Source organism: Euleptes europaea, chromosome 1, assembly GCF_029931775.1.
Source record: "Euleptes europaea isolate rEulEur1 chromosome 1, rEulEur1.hap1, whole genome shotgun sequence".
NCBI classification, from domain to species: Eukaryota; Metazoa; Chordata; class Lepidosauria; order Squamata; family Sphaerodactylidae; genus Euleptes; species Euleptes europaea.
Window position 1 is genome coordinate 127,273,193 of NC_079312.1, and position 18,227 is coordinate 127,291,419.

The 18,227-nt window shown below is 44.2% G+C and overlaps 1 protein-coding gene across 1 annotated transcript in view; it reads right to left on the reverse strand.

Annotated features, from left to right (window-relative positions):
• Window positions 1–18,227, reverse strand: part of ITGB4 (integrin subunit beta 4) — a 101,262-nt gene that overhangs the window by 22,165 nt on the left and 60,870 nt on the right. The window contains exons 22-32 of the mRNA XM_056858023.1: window positions 17,612–17,670; window positions 17,257–17,280; window positions 15,502–15,650; window positions 14,265–14,444; window positions 13,506–13,654; window positions 11,993–12,197; window positions 10,721–10,881; window positions 9,174–9,354; window positions 6,938–7,075; window positions 4,827–5,009; window positions 3,966–4,097 (exon numbers count right to left, since the gene is read on the reverse strand). Coding sequence (XP_056714001.1) covers window positions 3,966–4,097; window positions 4,827–5,009; window positions 6,938–7,075; window positions 9,174–9,354; window positions 10,721–10,881; window positions 11,993–12,197; window positions 13,506–13,654; window positions 14,265–14,444; window positions 15,502–15,650; window positions 17,257–17,280; window positions 17,612–17,670 — 1,561 coding nt within the window. The remainder of the gene's footprint in view (window positions 1–3,965; window positions 4,098–4,826; window positions 5,010–6,937; window positions 7,076–9,173; window positions 9,355–10,720; window positions 10,882–11,992; window positions 12,198–13,505; window positions 13,655–14,264; window positions 14,445–15,501; window positions 15,651–17,256; window positions 17,281–17,611; window positions 17,671–18,227) is intronic.

Here is an 18,227-nt window from a genome sequence, read left to right on the forward strand (position 1 = left end):
ATGGAGTTTGCATATGTATCTTATGTTAGTCTTTTTATCGGGACTTCTACAATATGTGTTCACTAGGTTGCTTCCATGAACAAGCTTTTTGAGTGTGGGCGCACATGGAGTTGCCTTAAAAGATTCTATCCAAATCTAAAGGTTCAATGAGGTCAAAGAGATCACAGAACTTGTCTGCTTCAGGTTTTTGAAATGTGTGGCTATTAGGGCTGAGTTTGAAATGGAAACACCTGCCTGAGATTGAATCCAGAAGGCAAGTACAAGAACAGCAACCAAAACTATCTTTGTTATCTTAGCCACTTGATTTGGGTGAGATGGGGCATGTTTGTTCTATTTTAAGATCAACAATTCCCAGAATAAAATGATTAAATAACTAGTACTATAGGCCACCAGTTGTGGCTTAGCATCTCCCCAGGGTTTTAATGCTAGGACTCAGCCCCAGGACTATGTAAGAAGAGATGTCCTCTATGCACATGAAACAATGAATGGCTATAGCTCTGCTTCTTGCATGATATATCTGGGCTTCAGGCTTCCAGAAAAGAGTAGGTGGCAGCAAATAAGGCCCAGAACCATTCTTTGTTGAAATCAACCATCTGTCAAAATTACATATATTAGCAGGCTGTTGAGCTGATCATATGCTTCCTGTGTGGCTTCAATGGTCTTTTATGCATGGCTGTCTCCCTCATGGCCACCCCTCTGATGACTTCGGGTCTTTGTTTTGATTATGCGTGCCATTTCCAACTGTCAGAGGTCGTCCCACTCTACTCATGCGTTTCCCCACAGTTTGCCCACATTTTCAGATCTGAGATAAAACAGGTCCCTGAAAACGCAGGCAAAACGCAGGGAAACACAGGGGGAGAGCAAGGTGACCTCTGACGTCCGGAAAGATTTAAGATAAAACAGGTCCCTGAAAACGTGGGCAAAACACTGGGAAACACAGGGGGAGAGCATGGTGACCTCTGACGGTCAGAAACAGTATGCATAATCACAACCAAGACCCGAAGTTGTTGAAGGGGTGATGGCGAATTAAACAGCCATGCATAAAATACCTCTGTTTTCTCTATGTGGATCAATTTTTTGCAGAGGAATTAGGGGAGGGGCTGTGGCTCAGTGGTAGAGCATCTGCTTGGCATACAGAAGGTCCCAGGTTCAGTCCCCGGCATCTCCAGTTAAAGGGACTAGGCAAGTAGGTAATGTGAAAGACCTCTGCCTGAGACCCTGGGTAGCCGCTGCTGGTCAGAGTAGACAATACTAGCTTTGATGGACCAAGGGTCTGATTCAGTATAAGGCAGCTTCATGTGTTCATGTATACAAGTAACTATATACAAGTATGGTTTTTGCCATGTGCCCTCCACAAAGTCAAATGAATGGTTCAACTGAAATTGAACCACAGTTGTAGTAAGTAGTTTAAAGAGGAGAAGGGACAGAAATCCATGCACACTCAAATTTGCACCCAAAACTATTGCATTTCCATTCATTTCATTGAAAGAAATAGGCAAGTCAGGAGAGGGACTGCTTCTCCATGCTTGCAACAGAGGTCATGAGCTTAGTACAGAACAGATCAAAGGGTACGGTGACTATCTGCTACTATGACTCTTGCCACATTATTTGAAGTGACAGCTATAGAAAAGTTCAACTGGTGTGTATAAACACCAGATGTTCACAAAGAATCAAGAAGAAAATATCCCCTGCTGGAAGTCTATTCATTGGACACAGGGCTGAAATATGAAACTTTGGTACAACATGATATATTCTTTAACAGCCATCAAATACAAGCAAGCATATGGAAAACAATGTGCACAAATCATAAATGGGCTATTGCTCTCTGGCTCATGTCCCATTATGGAACATGTTCGTGATTCCTGCTGTGGCTAGCTAAACAAGACATACTTAAGTGAAGTGGTTCTATATACCTAACTTTTTGGTGGACTGTGGTCTATGTCAATATTTCTTAATTTGTGGGGACAGTTATTGTACAATGTAAACAATTCCCACTTGTTTCAACATATCCACTGGTGTCTTGCATTTAGAATATTGTATCGCTTCTTTTAGTGAGGTTTGGGAGAAAGGTTCTATTGCTCAGTCTTCAATCTAATCACTATCACAGGTTATTTCTTTCAGGATACATTGGTCTTTTAAACGTGGCTGTTTCCTTCGCCGTCGCCTCTCTGATGACATTGGGTCTGTGTTGATTATACATGCAGTTTCCAACTGTCAGAGGTCACCTTGCTCTCCTCCTGTGTTTCCCCGCATTTTGCCCACATTTTCAAATTCGAGATAAAACAGGTCTCTGAAAATGTGAGCAAAACGCGGGGAGACACAGGGCGAGAGCAAGGCGACCTCTCACGGTCGGAAACGGCACGCATAATCAACACAAAGACACAAAGTTGTCAGAGTGGTGACAGCGAGTGAAACAGGCATGCATAAAAGACCATTGACTTGAGATAATTCTGACTTTTAGCCTCCTCCTGTAGCAGGAGGCACAATGCATGCCCCTTGAACATTCCAAGTTTTCTGGCCACACTCATTGATGTGTTGGCAACTTAATCCATCTTTTTTTCTGCTAGTTGCACACTTGTAGACAATGGGCTGGATCTGCTAGAATGTTTCTGCAGATAGAAGGACTTCTGCCTGTGGAACATGACTTTCTCCCTCCCACCCCTGCTGCAGCTCCAAACATGCCTTCCATGCTATTCCTGGTGGACAGGATGTTTTATGAAATGTAAAGATGTAATGTAAAGCAAGCTCAGAGCCTCAATAGCTGTTATGTTGGAGCTCCTTATCACCTACAATATAACTCCGTTATTTAAAGACAGTCACTGCCATGATAAGACTATCCTCCATACCTGGAGCCAGTTATCCAGAATCAGTCCATGGTGCATCTCTAGAGGATACTGAAGAAAGACCCAGGCAATGGCCAACTGGTAACACTACATGCTTACTGGTTCAAAGGTCTTTACTTGTTCATATGGTAAGAACCTTTGTTTGGCCTAATGCTTGAACACTGCAAGGTGCTGGGATTCATCACTATTGCGCACTTAACTGCACAGCGGCAGATAGCCCTAATCACACAATTCACTTGAATAAGAGAGCCAGCATGGTGTAGTGGTTAAGAGCGGTGGTTTGAGAGGTGGATTCTGATCTGGAGAACTGGGTTTGATTCCCCACTCCTCCTCATGAGCGGCGGAGGCTAATCTGGTGAACTGGATTTGTGTTCCTGCTCCTCCAAACAAAGCCAGCTGGGTGACTTGGGCTAGTCAAACTCTCTCAGCCCCACCCACCTCACAGGGTGTCTGTTGTGGGGAAGGGAAGGTGATTGTAAGCCGGTTTGAGTCTCCCTTAAGTGGTAGAGAAAGTCGGCATATAAAAACCAACTCTTCTTCTTTTTCTTCTAAGTATAGGGTGCTCTGACTTAGATGGCCCAGGCTAACCCAGTCTCATCTGATCTCAAAAGCTAAGCAGGGTGGCCCAGGTCAGTACTTGGATGGGAGACCACCAATAAAGTCCAGGGTTGCTACACTGAGGCAGGCAATGGCAAATCACCTTTGTTAGTCTCTTGCCTAGACAGGGTCGCCATAACTTGGCTGTGACTTCACAGCACTTTTCACCAAGCACAGAGCATAGAAACTACAGCATAGTACATAGATTTTAACAGGGCTTCCGAGTGAATGCTGAGTTTACCCTGTTCCTTGGGTGAGAATACAAACGAATTAGAGGCAGAAGATGTCAGATACTAGAGAGGCTTTAAAAGTTTTTCTTTGCCCCAAAATAAGGAAGAAAAGTCATTCCATTTGCAATGTGGCTAGAAAACTGCTCTTTAAATCCCTACAAATTTGACTGGCCTTTCTGTGCTTACTTTGGCCTCCTTCAGTTCATTAAAGAAGGACATCTGAGAAGGTTCAGCCATAAAAGCTTCAAAAGGTCCCTCCCCTTCCATTTTTGACAATTGCAGCAGTGAACTGTACCAGAATCGTCAGAGACGCTAGGATGTTTGCTGCCAGACGGTGAGCGCAGGACGTCTGCGCTGTACATCAGGTAGCTGTCGTAGTCCTCTCCCCCTTCGGCATCAATTATTGGCACATCAGGGATGATGGGAACTGGAAGGAGACAAAAAGCACTATTAGGGCCTTGTTGCACATTCAAATGCGCTGGAGCCCTAAGGCACGTTTTATTTTTTACATGATACCAGCACAATAGGTCCTGCAAGGGGGCTGTGGCTAAGTGGTAGAGCATCTGCTTTGCACGCAGAAGGTCCCAGGTTCAATCCCTGGCATCTCCAGTTAAGGGGAGCAGGCAAGTAGGTGATGAGAAAGACCTCAACCTGAGACCCTGGAGAGCCGCTGCCTGTCTGAGTAGACAATACTGCCTTTGATGGACCAATGGTCTGATTCAGTATAAGGCAGCTTCATGTGTTCATGTGTGTTCATAAGGCTTGATCCAGTGCATCTAGTAATCTGGTGTCAAAGGTGTAACTCTTTCATTTTTTAAATAAGGTAGATTCAGCACTGGGGTTGAACAGTAGGAGTGGTCATAAGAGCTAAGGACATAAACTGTTTTTAACATTAAAAATAATAAAATGATTAGGGCATTGCAGGAAAATTGTATTACTTGTTTGGAATTATATCACAGATAATAATAAACAGTTACATATCCCAATAACAACTAACGAATGGGCCAACTGAGGGAAGAAGTACATTTTCCCCAGGTACAAAATATACTGGTGAAATATCCCCAGAATAAAAGGGCAAATTCAAAGAAAGACATCTTGAGTATACACAACAAAATCAATTGCATGATTATTGCAGGAAGCGATGATAATAACTCACTGGACATGGGGCGCTTGGGTTGTGTGGCCAAGTTAATAGTAGCTTCTCTCTCGGGACCCCAGCCGGCTCCATTCTTGGCCTTCACTGTGTAGCGATAGGGCTGCGATTCCCGTAGGTTTTCAATCAGAACCATCCTCTTCTTTGGTTCCTCCACCAGGACTCTCTTTACTGGCCCAATAGGTCCTGCAAGCAAATTTGTATGTAATACTTTTCTACTTGTAATGGCTACTTCTGCATTTAAGTTAACCAGCTTCTGATTAACTGAAGGCTGAAGAGTGGTCTCCAATAAGTTAGGGTTGCCAACCTCCAGGTACTAGCTGGAGATCTCCTACTATTTCAACTGATCTCCAGCCGATAGAGATCAGTTCACCTGGAGAAAATGGCCGCTTTGGCAATTGGACTCTATGGCATTGAAGTCCCTCCCCTCCTCAAACCCTGCCCTTCTCAGGCTCCACCCCAAAAACCTCTTGCCTCTGGCAAAGAGGGATCTGGCAATCTCACAAGCAGATTGTGAGCTACTGATAATTCACAATAGCCCAAGAAACCCCTCAGGAAAATACGATGAAAAGTTCTGCTTTAGGCTTTAAAAAAAATATTTCATAGGATTGTTTTCTGTGCTATTTAGCTGTGCTAGTCCATGTTCTGTTTGTAGGAGAAGGAAATAACAAATGTTGGCAATATGCTGCTGGGGGGAGTATCTTAGAATATTGTTCATTACTCAGAAGTAGCTCTCATTGAAGAAAAAGCTTGGCAACCCCAGTATAGGACAAGCCCAAAGTACTTCTCCAGTGAAACTGCAAATTTATGCAGACCTCATTAATAGGAAGTAATCATATTTTGGGCAATATTCAAAATAAAGGGAGATATTAATATCATCATGTTGTTCAAGATCCTCTTCCACTAGTTCCCTCACTACTCCATTATAACCATAAAGTAATCTAGAATATTATTCCCTTGCCCAAATCCAGTAGCAGTTATCTGTGCCTCGTAAAGGCATTATGTGAGTTGAACAGCTGTTCCTCACACGCAACTCCCTTCCAGCTTGTAAAACAGTAGATGTATTGCTTTGTCTTCCAAACCCACCCAGAATCTCAGTGTATGCAGGTAACAAAGGAATCCTAGGTGGATTGGCAAAGCAGATCTGATGGTTCATTTTCGTTTGTGCATAGCATTTTACTTGTGGAAATGGACACAATGGCAGTGCAGAGTAATTAGCCTGTTTGTCCTCTCATATTGCATCATCTGCATCTTAGGGGTCACACACATTTGCTTCATGCACAATACGAGCTGTGCAAAGTGCCCTTTTCCATCTGGTTTTCTCTGGAACGAGCATAAGATCTTTGTAAAGCAAAGAAAAGTGATTTTATGGGGATCGCTGTTTCTTGCATCTTGAGTTGGTTTTTTATTTATTCATAATTCTAAACTATGCCATCCCAATAAGGTACCAAATGCACTGTGGATGTAATACTTAATTGTCCATTTTAAAGGCACATTTTTCTTTTTTCAAACATTGCTTTTGAAACAAGTGTTAGCTTGTGCTTGTCTATTGATGGATATAATACAGTTTTGCCCAAGCGCCATTGACATGAATGATCTTGAGCAACATGATTGGTGCTTGAGAAAGAGATGCATGTGGTAGATCATATCCCATCTATGGTCGTAATTAACAAAACATAGAAACAAGACAAGAAAAAGCTATTTTGACAAAAGACGGAAAACAGCATAATTCCTGGCAAAAAGATACATATTTTAATGCAAAAGGATAATGATTTTATGTTCAGGGCACAATACTGCTCACATAGTATAAAGTAACGCTGTCACGTTTGAAGGACTTGCCTGGTTTTCTTATGGCTAGTTCTATAAGAAAGATTATTTCCCATCAGTATAACTATGAGTACCTCCACCTAGAATAAGACAAGGCATTTCCTTTGTCAGAGGGACAGAGAGGTTTGTACTGGATCCAGTTCTATTACTGCAAGACTCAAGAATAGCAATCTCCATTGGTGCACTAAACACTCATAACTGAGTAATTGTTTTTAAAAGGATGTTGACCAGTTCACAGCTCTCAGGATGGCTGCATGGTAAGAATAATAAACAGAATCTATGCTTACGGTTTTCCTCATTGACAAGTCCATAGGTGACTTCATAGGCTGTGATTAGTCCATTGGTCTCAGCCGGCTCTGCCCAGCTCAGCTGTGTCACAGTGGAGGAGACTACATTGAAAGCCAAGCGTCCGGGCTCACTGGGAACTACAAAGGTTGAGAGCAAAACAATGGGAAATATTGGGTTCATCTCGTTCACAGACAAAGTGAGAACCCAGCTGGATGAGATGTCACATATCATCATCACCACCTTTATTAGGCATTTACCACACCATAGTTATAAAACAAGATTACAAAAACCAAATAGTCTATATAAGCATTAAAATGACATTGTTAGTAACATTATCTGGGAGCGCGTACCAGCAGTTTGTGTATCCTTGATACAGCTCGCAGGTATCTGGCTACTTGTTGAGTAATAAAATAATTTCTGTCTTATAAAAGATACACCACCAACTGCTGGTCTGAGAAGCTCTGAGCACTTGACAACAAGGGTCTGATATAAACATTCCTCGGCCTCAAGTAAAACTTACAGTACAGTAAGACATGAATTAAGTGTACACCAACCGTGCATGGACAACCTCTGTCGCTGACAGGAATTCTCTATATCTGCCATATAAAATGGCTGATGGAAGAATATTAAACCTGGCAAGCATAACATGACATCTCAACTTAAATTCAATATGGTAATTTTAAGTCAGATCTTATAAAACCACCCAGGGTGTCTTCCTCCACCAATGGAGGACCAATACCTTAAAATTTTATCTAATGCTTCTGGAAGTTAGAGTGTCAGTCGACATAAGGATGTAAGTTCAGATTGTTGTATTGATCAGGTTTTTGTTTGTTCATTTTGGAGAAGGATGCCTTGAGAGAAAGGTGGTTTTTCACCCCAAAACTTAACATGAAAGGGAAATTAAAGCATCACATAGATCTGCCTCATACAAACATGCTTATAAAAATGTAAAAATTGGAACATTCAAAACTTTGAAGTCCAGATAAATTAGAGAACAAATTATATAAAACCATGAAGTTGGGCAGAGTTTGTGCATGATATTACAGCAGCTAGTACTGAATTCCTATAGAGCTGATAAAACATAACAAAGACGTAGAGATACCATACCAATACTCAGTGCTTATTTTGTAAGATACAACTCATATATAAGGTTGCACTGATTTCCACCAATTCCTCCCTCAGGACTTGCTTGGCAGGCCCCCCCAAAAAGAAGCTGGTGCTGTGTGCGTTGTGCCACAAAAAAAGCCCTGCTAGTATTTGACTGGGGCATAGACCAGGGGTCGGCAAACTCATTAGTCAAAAGAGCCAAATGTCAACAGTACAACGATTGATATTTCTTTTGAGAGCCAAATTTCTTAAACTTAAACTATATAGGTAGGTACACTGTTTATTAACTTGATAAACTTTAATTAAAGTTTTAAGTCTTAATTAAACTATAGGTACACTGAATAAAACTTGATATCATACTTAATAGTGATCTTATTTATTGATAAAAATTAAATTGTAAGTCCCTGCCATTTCCCCCTCCCCGTCTGGAGTCCTCGTCTGGAGGCCTGGTCTACTGCCATAAAAGCCTATTGGTAGACCTGGCCTCTGGCTGAGTCCCATTGGGAGGCCAGGTCTACCCACTGGCTTTCTTGGCAGTAGACCTGGCCTCCGGAGGCCCATAGAAGCCAATTGGTAGACCTGGCCTCTGAAGGGGGACTTTTTCCCCTCCTCGGAGTCCAGGTCTACCGCCAAGAAAGCCAGTGGGTAGACATGGCCTCCCAATGGGACTCAGCTGGAGGCCAGGTCTACCGAAGGAAGCCCGCCCCGCCCAACAGCTGATAGGCGGGGGGGAGGAACCGCCTAGCCGCCCGCCCAGCAATCACGTGGCTAGAGGGGAGGGGAGGCTTTAGCCTCCCAACCATTGAGGGCAAGGGAAAGGGGGACCCGGCCATTCTCCACGGTGGGGGGGAGGGAGAGACAGCGCGCCCGCTCGCCTGCTCTCTCACGCTCTCTCTCTCTCTCTCTCTCTCTCTCTCTCTCTCTCTCTGGCGCGCCGGCTCCGCAGCCCAGCTGCCGGAGCGAGCGGGCGCGAGAGCAGGGGCTCCGAACCAAGTTCGGAGAGCTGCACTCAACGGGCCAAAGAGCCGCATGCGGCTCAGGAGCTGCAGTTTGCAGACCCCTGGCAAAGACTAATGAGGGGTTCTGTTCAAACAGCTTTCTGGTTTGTTGTGGAATACACCAACTTACCTTCCTCAAGTGTACGGCAGTGAACCACTTCAGAGTAAGGCCCCTCATCTGTAGCAGTGTAGGCACAGGACTGCATCTCATAATCACAGTAGGGGTACAAGTTGGCGAGCTCTGCTGAAGGCACTTTGGAATCCAGCAGGTGGGCTTCCGATTCAGGGTCCCCTTGGATCCAGTATTTCACCTGCAGCCCAAAGAGAAACTCCTCAAATGCTGTCCCTTTCTTAAGCCACAGTGAGCAATTTAATCTCACTAGAAGTGTCCCTTGCCCTGACCTGGACAGCCCCAGGTTAGCCTGATCTTGTCAGATCTCAGAAGCTAAGCAGGGTCAACCCTGGTTAGTATTTGGATGGGTAACCTCCAAGGAACACTAGGGCTGTAATGTGGAGGCAGGCAATGGCAAACCGTCTCCAAACCTCTCTTGCCTCGAAAACCCTACAGGTTTGCCATGTCAGCTATGACTTGACGGCACCAAAAATAAAAAGTGTCCCTTAATTAAGGTAAGTTCCCAGTCAAAACAAGATTTTCCCAGTAGAAAGTAAAGGATATCTCCCCTTTTAGAAGATCCACACATTCATACAATGGCAAAGATATACCACAGATCTAGGTTGATACACCAGAGCTTTACAAAGGACATTCATAATGCTCGATGCATGAAAACTTCGTTGGTGAAAACCTGAAGTATCAAACCTTGATGAATCTAGCTAATGGTTCATAAAGGAATTTTGCCCTTCTGTCCACTTTTATCACCTTAAGGCTCACAGGATTAAAATCCATATCTGTAGCTTCATTGGGTTGGACCCAGACTAAATTTTCCGCTAATGGAAGGAAGGTGTAATTTCTACCAATTCCTCCTTCCTGCTGCACATCCTTGATTTGCCCCTTATGCCATCACTGAGGGCCTCCTGCCTCCCAGAAGCAGCATTTTGGGGAGATCAGTGGACTACAGCAGGGGGGAGGTAGGTAGAAAAGTTACATTCTGCTGATGGAAGTGACTTCTGTTATCGTAAAAAACTGATATGGATCCAACCCATTGTCAAGCCAGTTTCCATTCTTTCTCTGTACAGTGGAAGGTGATCAGATAGATTCAAAACACAATCCCTTTGACCTATATGAGTCCATTTCAAGCTAACTTGGGGAAGGATTGCTTCAAGGGGAGGGGCTGTGGCATAGTAGAGCATCTGCTTGGCATGCAAGGGGTCCCAGGTTCAATCCCCAGCATCTTCAGTTAAAGGGACTAGGCAGGTAGATGATCTGCCTGAGACTCTGGAGAGCCACTGCCGGTCAGAGTAGACTTTGATGGACCAAGGGTCAGCATAAGGCAGCTTTGTGTGTTCATGTGTTCAAGGAACATGGAGCTGTCAGAGTGAATGTTCCAGCCATAACACAGCGCATGCAGAAAGCAGCAGCATCCAGTAGTAGCAGCATAGCGGAGGACAGGATTGCACTGGTCCTCTGTGGAGCCATTCTGGACTGACCTTGGTATGTGAGTTAAGTAGGATAGTATCCCCCCACACACTAGGCAGTCCTTACTGTCTAGCTCACCATACCTTGTACCCTGCAACTTTGCCAGGAGGAGGTAGCCAGTTGAAACGGATCTTCCTTGAGTTCAGAGCCTGTGCATTTGGATTAAGGGGTGCTCCAAGCCTGTTTCTAGAAGTCATTGGGATTTGACCTAGGCCTGTCATTGATGCGATACCATCCACAGCTTCTGTAGAGAGGGGGAAAGAAAATGACATCTCATTTTCAGCACCTGATCCTGAAGAAATAAGACCTTGGTTGTATTTGTCAAAGTTGCAGGTTTGAATGCCACAACTCACACCATCATGGCTGCCTCACTCATCTCTCAAGTGCTGGCGCAAGGGCAGAATATTGAAAAAAAATAGCTAGCTGTGGTTGAACATCAGGCAACACAATTAGTTTGGTGACTAGTATAGGACAAAGATACTAGTGGGACTTAAGAACAATTGGGACAGAATCTGTTGATAGTTTTTGTTTTGTGCTTTTCACAAATGCTCTATGGTTTATAAGAGCCCCATGGTGCAGAGTGGTAAGCTGCAGTACTGCAGTCAAAAGCTCTACTCATGACCTGAGTTCGATCCCAATGGAAGTCTGTTTCAGGTAGCCGGCTCAAGGTTGACTCAGCCTTTCATCCTTCCGAGGTTGGTAAAATGAGCACCCAGCTTGCTGGGGGTAAAGTGTAGATGACTGGGGAAGGCAATGGCAAACCACCCCGTAAACATAGTCTGCCTAGTAAACGTCGGGATGTGACATCACCCCATGGGTCAGGAATGACCCAGTGCTTGCACAGGGGACTACCTTTATCTGTGGTTTATACAGAAAGGATGTGTATACAGTGCAGTGGTTGGAGTGTTTAACTAGGAACTGGAAGACCCAGGTTTCTCTTTTTCTTTTCTTTTTTTTAAAGACTCAGGTTTGAATCCCCGTTCTGCCATGGAAGCTTGCCAGGTGACCTTGGTCCTATCACACATCCTCAGCCTTAGTGGAAGAGAGTCATAAACTTCAACCCAATCTTTCTGCACATGGTATGTGCCACTTGGACTGTTAAAATATATCACGGTCCATGCATGGTAGTACCAAATAAAGGTGATTAGCAGTATAGTAGAGGTGGAACAGAGCCCAGGATTATCTCTGTTCACCAGACCACACCTGGTAGCTCACGTGGAGAAACTACAGACTGTGTCACCTGTGTGCATAACGTACAAAGTTCCCTTGCTAGTTTTGCAGAGTCTAGTGTTTAGAGAAACTACAGGTACATGGAGACAAAATCGACTCTTGCTGCCAGAAGTTGCCAAGCTCACCTGGATCATCAATTGTCACTATAGTTTGGGGGTATTTGCCAACTTTTGCCCCAAACCTGGGATCAATAAGATCCACTACGAACTGTTTCTGCTGCCGGTTGTTAAGAAAGGCATCTATCTCAGTCAGCTCCAGCAATGGTACTTGCACCTCCTTCCGCTTCTCTCCAGGCAGGAAGATCAAGTCACTCTCTGAAAAAATATAATCCTGGGTGGGGGGAGGGGGGAGAACAACACAAACACTTGTCAGGGATGCTCTAGGCTGATCCTGCATTAAGCAGGGGGTTGGACTAGATGGCCTCTATGGCCCCTTCCAACTCTATGATTCTGTGATTCTAACATGACAAACTGTGAGCTAGCACAAACCATAGATTTTCTATCAGTGTATTTCCCAGTATAGACAGTAGCACTAATCTCACTGTAATCACTGGGGAGTTCGCACACTTTCTTTATTGGCAAAGACACAAGATCTTGCATTCTTGTGCTAGCATTGCACTAAGGGTTGGATCCAACCAGCTTTTCCTCTGGTGAAAAGGGGGAGGATGGGTTTTCTAACTACCCAAACAGCTATGCTGAGAATCATGGGACCAGAATGGACAAAAGCCACTGGTGTGTGTGAATTCTGTAATCAGTTGCCAACTCCAAGTGGTGGCTGGAAATCTCTCGCTATTACAACTGATCTCCAGGCAATTGAAATCAGTTCCCCTGGAGAAAATGGCTGCTTTGGCAATTGGACTCTATGGCATTGAAGTCTTTCCCCACTCCAAACCCTGCCCTCCTCAGACCCCAAAATCTCCAGGTATTTTCCAACCCCGAGCTGGCAACTCTAGTAATGAGAAACACTGAGCAAGACGGAGAGAAAAAGCTTGCTGGATCCAGCCCTATATTTTACCGTTTGCTTTTTAGAGCTCAACTGCAATGAAAGGTGAGTTTCAATCACATCTCACCTAGCTTGTATTAACTAGGTGCAAGCATGGTGATCTGAATGGGATTCAGCACCTATTTGCGATGGGAAGTATGTGTAAAACTCCACACCCTTCTCCATGTGATAGTTCCTCTTAACCCATATTACCATGAACAGTCTCCATATGGTTCTTGTGCGGAGAAGGGAGCATGTATCACAAAAGGATCATTAAGACATCTTCATCATATGACTTACTAGTTTATGATGAGTTTCCGAGACAGATTCCTGCAGCAAGTATAGCTGTAGGTTCGTTAAACCGTGCTGAGAATTTGGAATTGGTCAGGAGCCCAAACCCAACCTTGTCTCCTCTATTAGGAAGAGTCAATAGGCACCAATCTCCTCATTCTGCCTTGTAGTGCTAGAACTGGCTCCTCCACTGGAAGTTTCAGGATTCCATGCAGGAGTTCACTATCAGCATTGACTACTGGATGCAACATTGGGCTGTTCCAAGTGACGCAAGGCACACTAATACAGCCACATAATGGCTAAAGGCTTTACTATAAGCACAGCTAGAAACACATTCTCTTCTTTAGGCAGCTCCACGGTCCTTACTTTGCCTTCCTGGGCGGTGAGATCCCGTGTTCTGTAGGTTATCTGGGACTTCCCATTCTCCAATATTTCACGGCCAACAGGGATTTTTGCCAGCTTGTCAAAGCGGCTGTAAGAATAAGCCGGTTCGAGGAAGCTAATGATGCTTTTGGCTAAACAGACAGAAAAGTGATGTGTTTGTTGTTAGTATGAATACAGCATCTACATCTGTAAGCACTGCACAACAAAGTGTTCCTTAAGCAGGCATTAAAAGTTAAGATTTATTTCCTGCCCACACTCAGCATGAAAGTGACACTTTCCTATTATTTTCCTAATTTACAGTGCAATCCTAGATTGCACTGTAACCGCCTACCATTCTGTTGCTGATTAGCTCTCAGATATTCTGCAAAGTCTATGGTAACAGCCAATAAAAGTCCTCTAGTTTCAGATTAGTATTGCCAAGACTGGCAGATAATGGACATCCCTGAATTGTTTTTAATATGCCAGGATGCCATAACCTCACATGCATGAGCACCACTCCTTCTCTAAAATTCAGATCTAAAAAAGTCACCGTATATGTTTCAGTACATAGAAAGCAGTGAAAACATCTGAAATATGGCTTTATAGGTGCCTTTTTCAGGGGTCCAAGTAGTTTTAAGATTTGAACATAGAACTTAATGGGAAACGCAGCTTGAGTTCAGCATATTGCTACATAAGACAAGGAGGAAGAGGAAGATAAGAGCTATCATATTCCATTGTGTGTCACCAGGGTATTATATTTACCTTGCTCTTTAATGATAGTGATGTTGACAAGACGGCGACCAATCTCTGCAGTCCCCACAGGAACATCAGTGGCCTCTACCTGCAGCTGCTTTTCATCATCATCCTCATCCCTGATGAAGAGGGGAACCCGGACATCCACCAGTTCTACTCCTTCCTGAAACTCTACCAGGCCATGGGCATCTACAGTTGAAATGGAAGCAGAGGAAGCAAGAAGGTAATTATTTGCAAGGGTGGGGGGACATGCTTCTCATAGTATCCCACTGCTTTCCCAGCATGGTGTAGTGGTTAAGAGCAGTGGTTTGGAGCAGCGGACTCTGATCTGGAGAACCGAGTTTGATTCCCCACTCCTCCACATGAGCGGTGGACGCTAATCTGGTGAAGTGGATTTGTTTCCCAGCTCCTACACATGAAGCCAGCTGGGTGACCTTAGTCACACTCTCTCAGCCTCACCGACCCCACAGGGTGTCTATTATGGGGAGGGGAAGGGAAGGTGATTGTAAGCCAGTTTGAGTCTTCCTTAATTAGTAGAGAAAGTCGGCATATAAAAACCAACTCTTCTTCTTCTATAAGTGATAAACCATTCTCTTGACTGTACCATTTTAAGACTGATTCACGTGTTACAAAGCTCACGAAGGTCATGTGGATTGTTGCAGACATGGCCTGGGACTTCCATGCTGGAAACTTAATTCCCAGACACATGCAAACCCAATTCAGATTCAGACCATGGCACTTGGGGAGAAGGGATGTAAGCCTTCCCTCTTCCTGCTATTTTCCAGCTTGAAGCGGCCCCTTAATTTTCACCAGCAGGGCAAACAGCAGCTTCCCAGGGCCATTTCAAGTTGGGAAAATGGCACAGAGGGGAATGGCTTAAGCCTCCTCTCTCCATATGTTGAGGTCCTGATCCAAATTGGGCCTGTGCGTTCCTGGGAATTACGTTTTCAGCACAGAACTGCCATGACTAATTGACACCCCATATCTCTTTCACATGGACTTTGTAATTTGAACGAGCCCCTGGGGTACCGATTGGGATTCACATGATTGACTGTTGTTCTGTATCAACTATTCCCTCCTCATAGAAAGCTAGATGACAAGGAGAAGGCTAGGCTAGATTTTTAAGGAGAGGTTATTTTTCTATTAAGGAGCATTCAGTCAGCTGAATCTGCATCTCAACCCTCAGTCTTGGTTGAATTAAGAAATTTAACTGAGAAACAGGCCAAATGTAGCACGCCTCTCCTACCTTGGTCCGAGATTACAGTATAGTAACCAGGTGCCATTTTCAGGTCATTGAAAGCCTCCTGAGAGACGTGTTTCTCTGTTACTTTCACAATCTCATTCTTGGATGAGCGGGGAGCAGTGAGCACAGTGTCCACAATTGTGTGGTCTTGCCTGGAGATGGGGAAAAGAAAGACAAGGCTTAGCATACGTCATTTGTTAGCAAAGTTTGTATCCGCAAGATAAATCATGCAGTGCAGAGTTGACTTGCAACCACCTAGTCTGTAAACTAGTGTCCGTAGGGTTGCCATCTCCGGCTCAGGAAGTTCTTTGAAATTTGTAGGCGGTGTCTGGAAAGGGTGGGATTTAGGAAGGGGTGAGAGCTCGAAGAGAATCAGCGCCATAAAATCCACCCTCCAAAGCAGCCATTTCCTCCAGAGGAACTGAGGTCTGTAGTCTGGAGATCAGTGGTAATCCCAGGAGAAATCCCAGCCCCACCTGGAGGTTGAAACCCCTACGTGAGTTCACAGACTCCTGCAGAAGGCAAGCAGTAAAGGAGCCAACTTATGTGTCTCACATGATGGCCCCCAAAATATTTGCAGCATATCCATGCAGGGATCATTGCTATTATGTAGCGTGGGCGAAGAAAGAGGCTGGAGGCAGAAGTAATACAACATTGCTTTATTGTGACTACAGCTACAGCCACCTTACTCAGTGTGCATCGCGCTTATATGCTCATTCAACCTTGCCGGCCAAACCACCCCCAGTATCCTATTGGGCGGCTACAGCCTTTCTAGCCAATGAGAGCACACAAGCCCTCGAGTCTGTGATTGGACAGTTGCAGTCTTTCAGCCAATACGAACACGCAGCTCAGGAGCCTGGAGAAAACTCCAAGCTCTGTATAGATGCTGCTTTCCACTACATACATAACAATTGCAATCCCATATTTTACTGCATGTTTGCAGCCACGCATCGCTCCCTCAAGTGTTACAGAATCCACTACAGGGAAACGTGACAAATTACAAACAGACGAGAGGGAAATCTGTGAGCAACGGTTTCTGCCTCCCGAGGTGGATTTACACACAAACTGAGTAAACTACCATTTAGAGCCTCAGATTATGAAGGCCCTCTAAATATAGGATTTTAAAACTAAAATTACAAAATCATAATTTTGGAGGTAATACTACAGGGACTCTTGACATGTTTTATTTATTATTTATTTTTTAAAAAATTACATCCCGCCTTTCTGCCCTTAGAAGATGGCTAACAATTTACATCATACATGATAAAATGACATTATAAGACCATTAAAATTAGCCCTCCCAAACATACATCATTAAATGACTTTAAAAAGAGATAGAAAACAGAGTTAAAATATATACAAACCAGTTGAAATACATATAGGGTTGCCAGCATCCAAGTGGTGGCTGGAGCTTTCCCGCTATTGCAACTGATCTCCAGGTGACAGAGATCAGTTCACCTGGAGAAAATGGTCACTTCGCAAGGTGGACCCTATGGCATTATACCCCATCTACCCCAAGGCAGACGCCCCTATTGCTCATTGGCTAAGACCACCCCTGCCCTCATGCAGCACTGGGAAGTGAATCGGCAATGTGGATACTACAGTGTGGAAAGTGGACAAGCTAGGGCTACTGATTTAAACAGATACTACAGTTGTTAAGGTTCATGTAATGCCCCCCTCCCTGAATAGACACACCAATGAAAAACCTGCACATGTTCACACCGGTATGCAAAACCAGGTGTTAATGCTTTTGCTTACCTTTTCCCAGAATTTGGCTGTAACCTGAGGAGAAAACAGATCAATTGAATAACTTTGATCTCTGGAGAGACATGGGGCTCTGATGGTTTTTCCTATCAAATATATTTTACAGCAGTCCTTCTTGGTGCAAACTAAAGGCGATGGGAGTTTTCATTATCCCATTAGTGAGTTTTCCCTATAGGTGCCTGTTCCAGTTCTTTCTGTACTGTCTATCACAAGGGACAATAGCTTCAATGCAATAATTCTCTTAATTCCACCCATCCCTGAAACCTTCACTACTCTTCTCTATTAACCCCCCCCCACACACACACACTGCATTTCACAACTCTTTAGTTGCTTTCTTCAGTCTACTCACCTGAATTTTGTCTGCTGGAATTTGTGGGCCCCGGGGATAGTTCTGTAAATCTCGTTCAGCTATGAAGACCAAAAGAGGGTTATTAAGTCAGGCTTCTAGAAGGAAACGCCCAACCATGCAAAAGTTGTGGTGTAATGAAATCCCATGACGACCTACACAAATGTTGAATGATCACTGTTCCGCAATTTGTTGGAAGCACAACTGAAACTGCGGTTCCCATTAAAATCCTTTCCCACGGGCAAGACCCTACTGTATACCTGTTAAGAAATAAGTGCCCTTCCGCAAAGGTTCCAATTCTCCCTGTGATTTTCCTGCTGTTTTCAGGCGAATTAATTACTTATTGTTCTCTTTGGATTTTCAGGTACCCTCCCAACACCCATGAATCAATGGTTAATTATCAAGTTTTGTTCCCTTTGGGAAGGAGGGGGGCTTAAGTACTTTGCCTTAGGCTCTAACAACCTCTACATGTGGAAGAGGATATTTTCAGCTATTTCTCTTGCCAAAGCAAATCCCCACTTTACCCTTGAACCCAAAACCAAGAAAAGGAATCTCATCGTGGGTGCATTGTTAGGCTTGCCAACCTCCAGGCACTAGCAGGAGATCTCCTGCTATTACA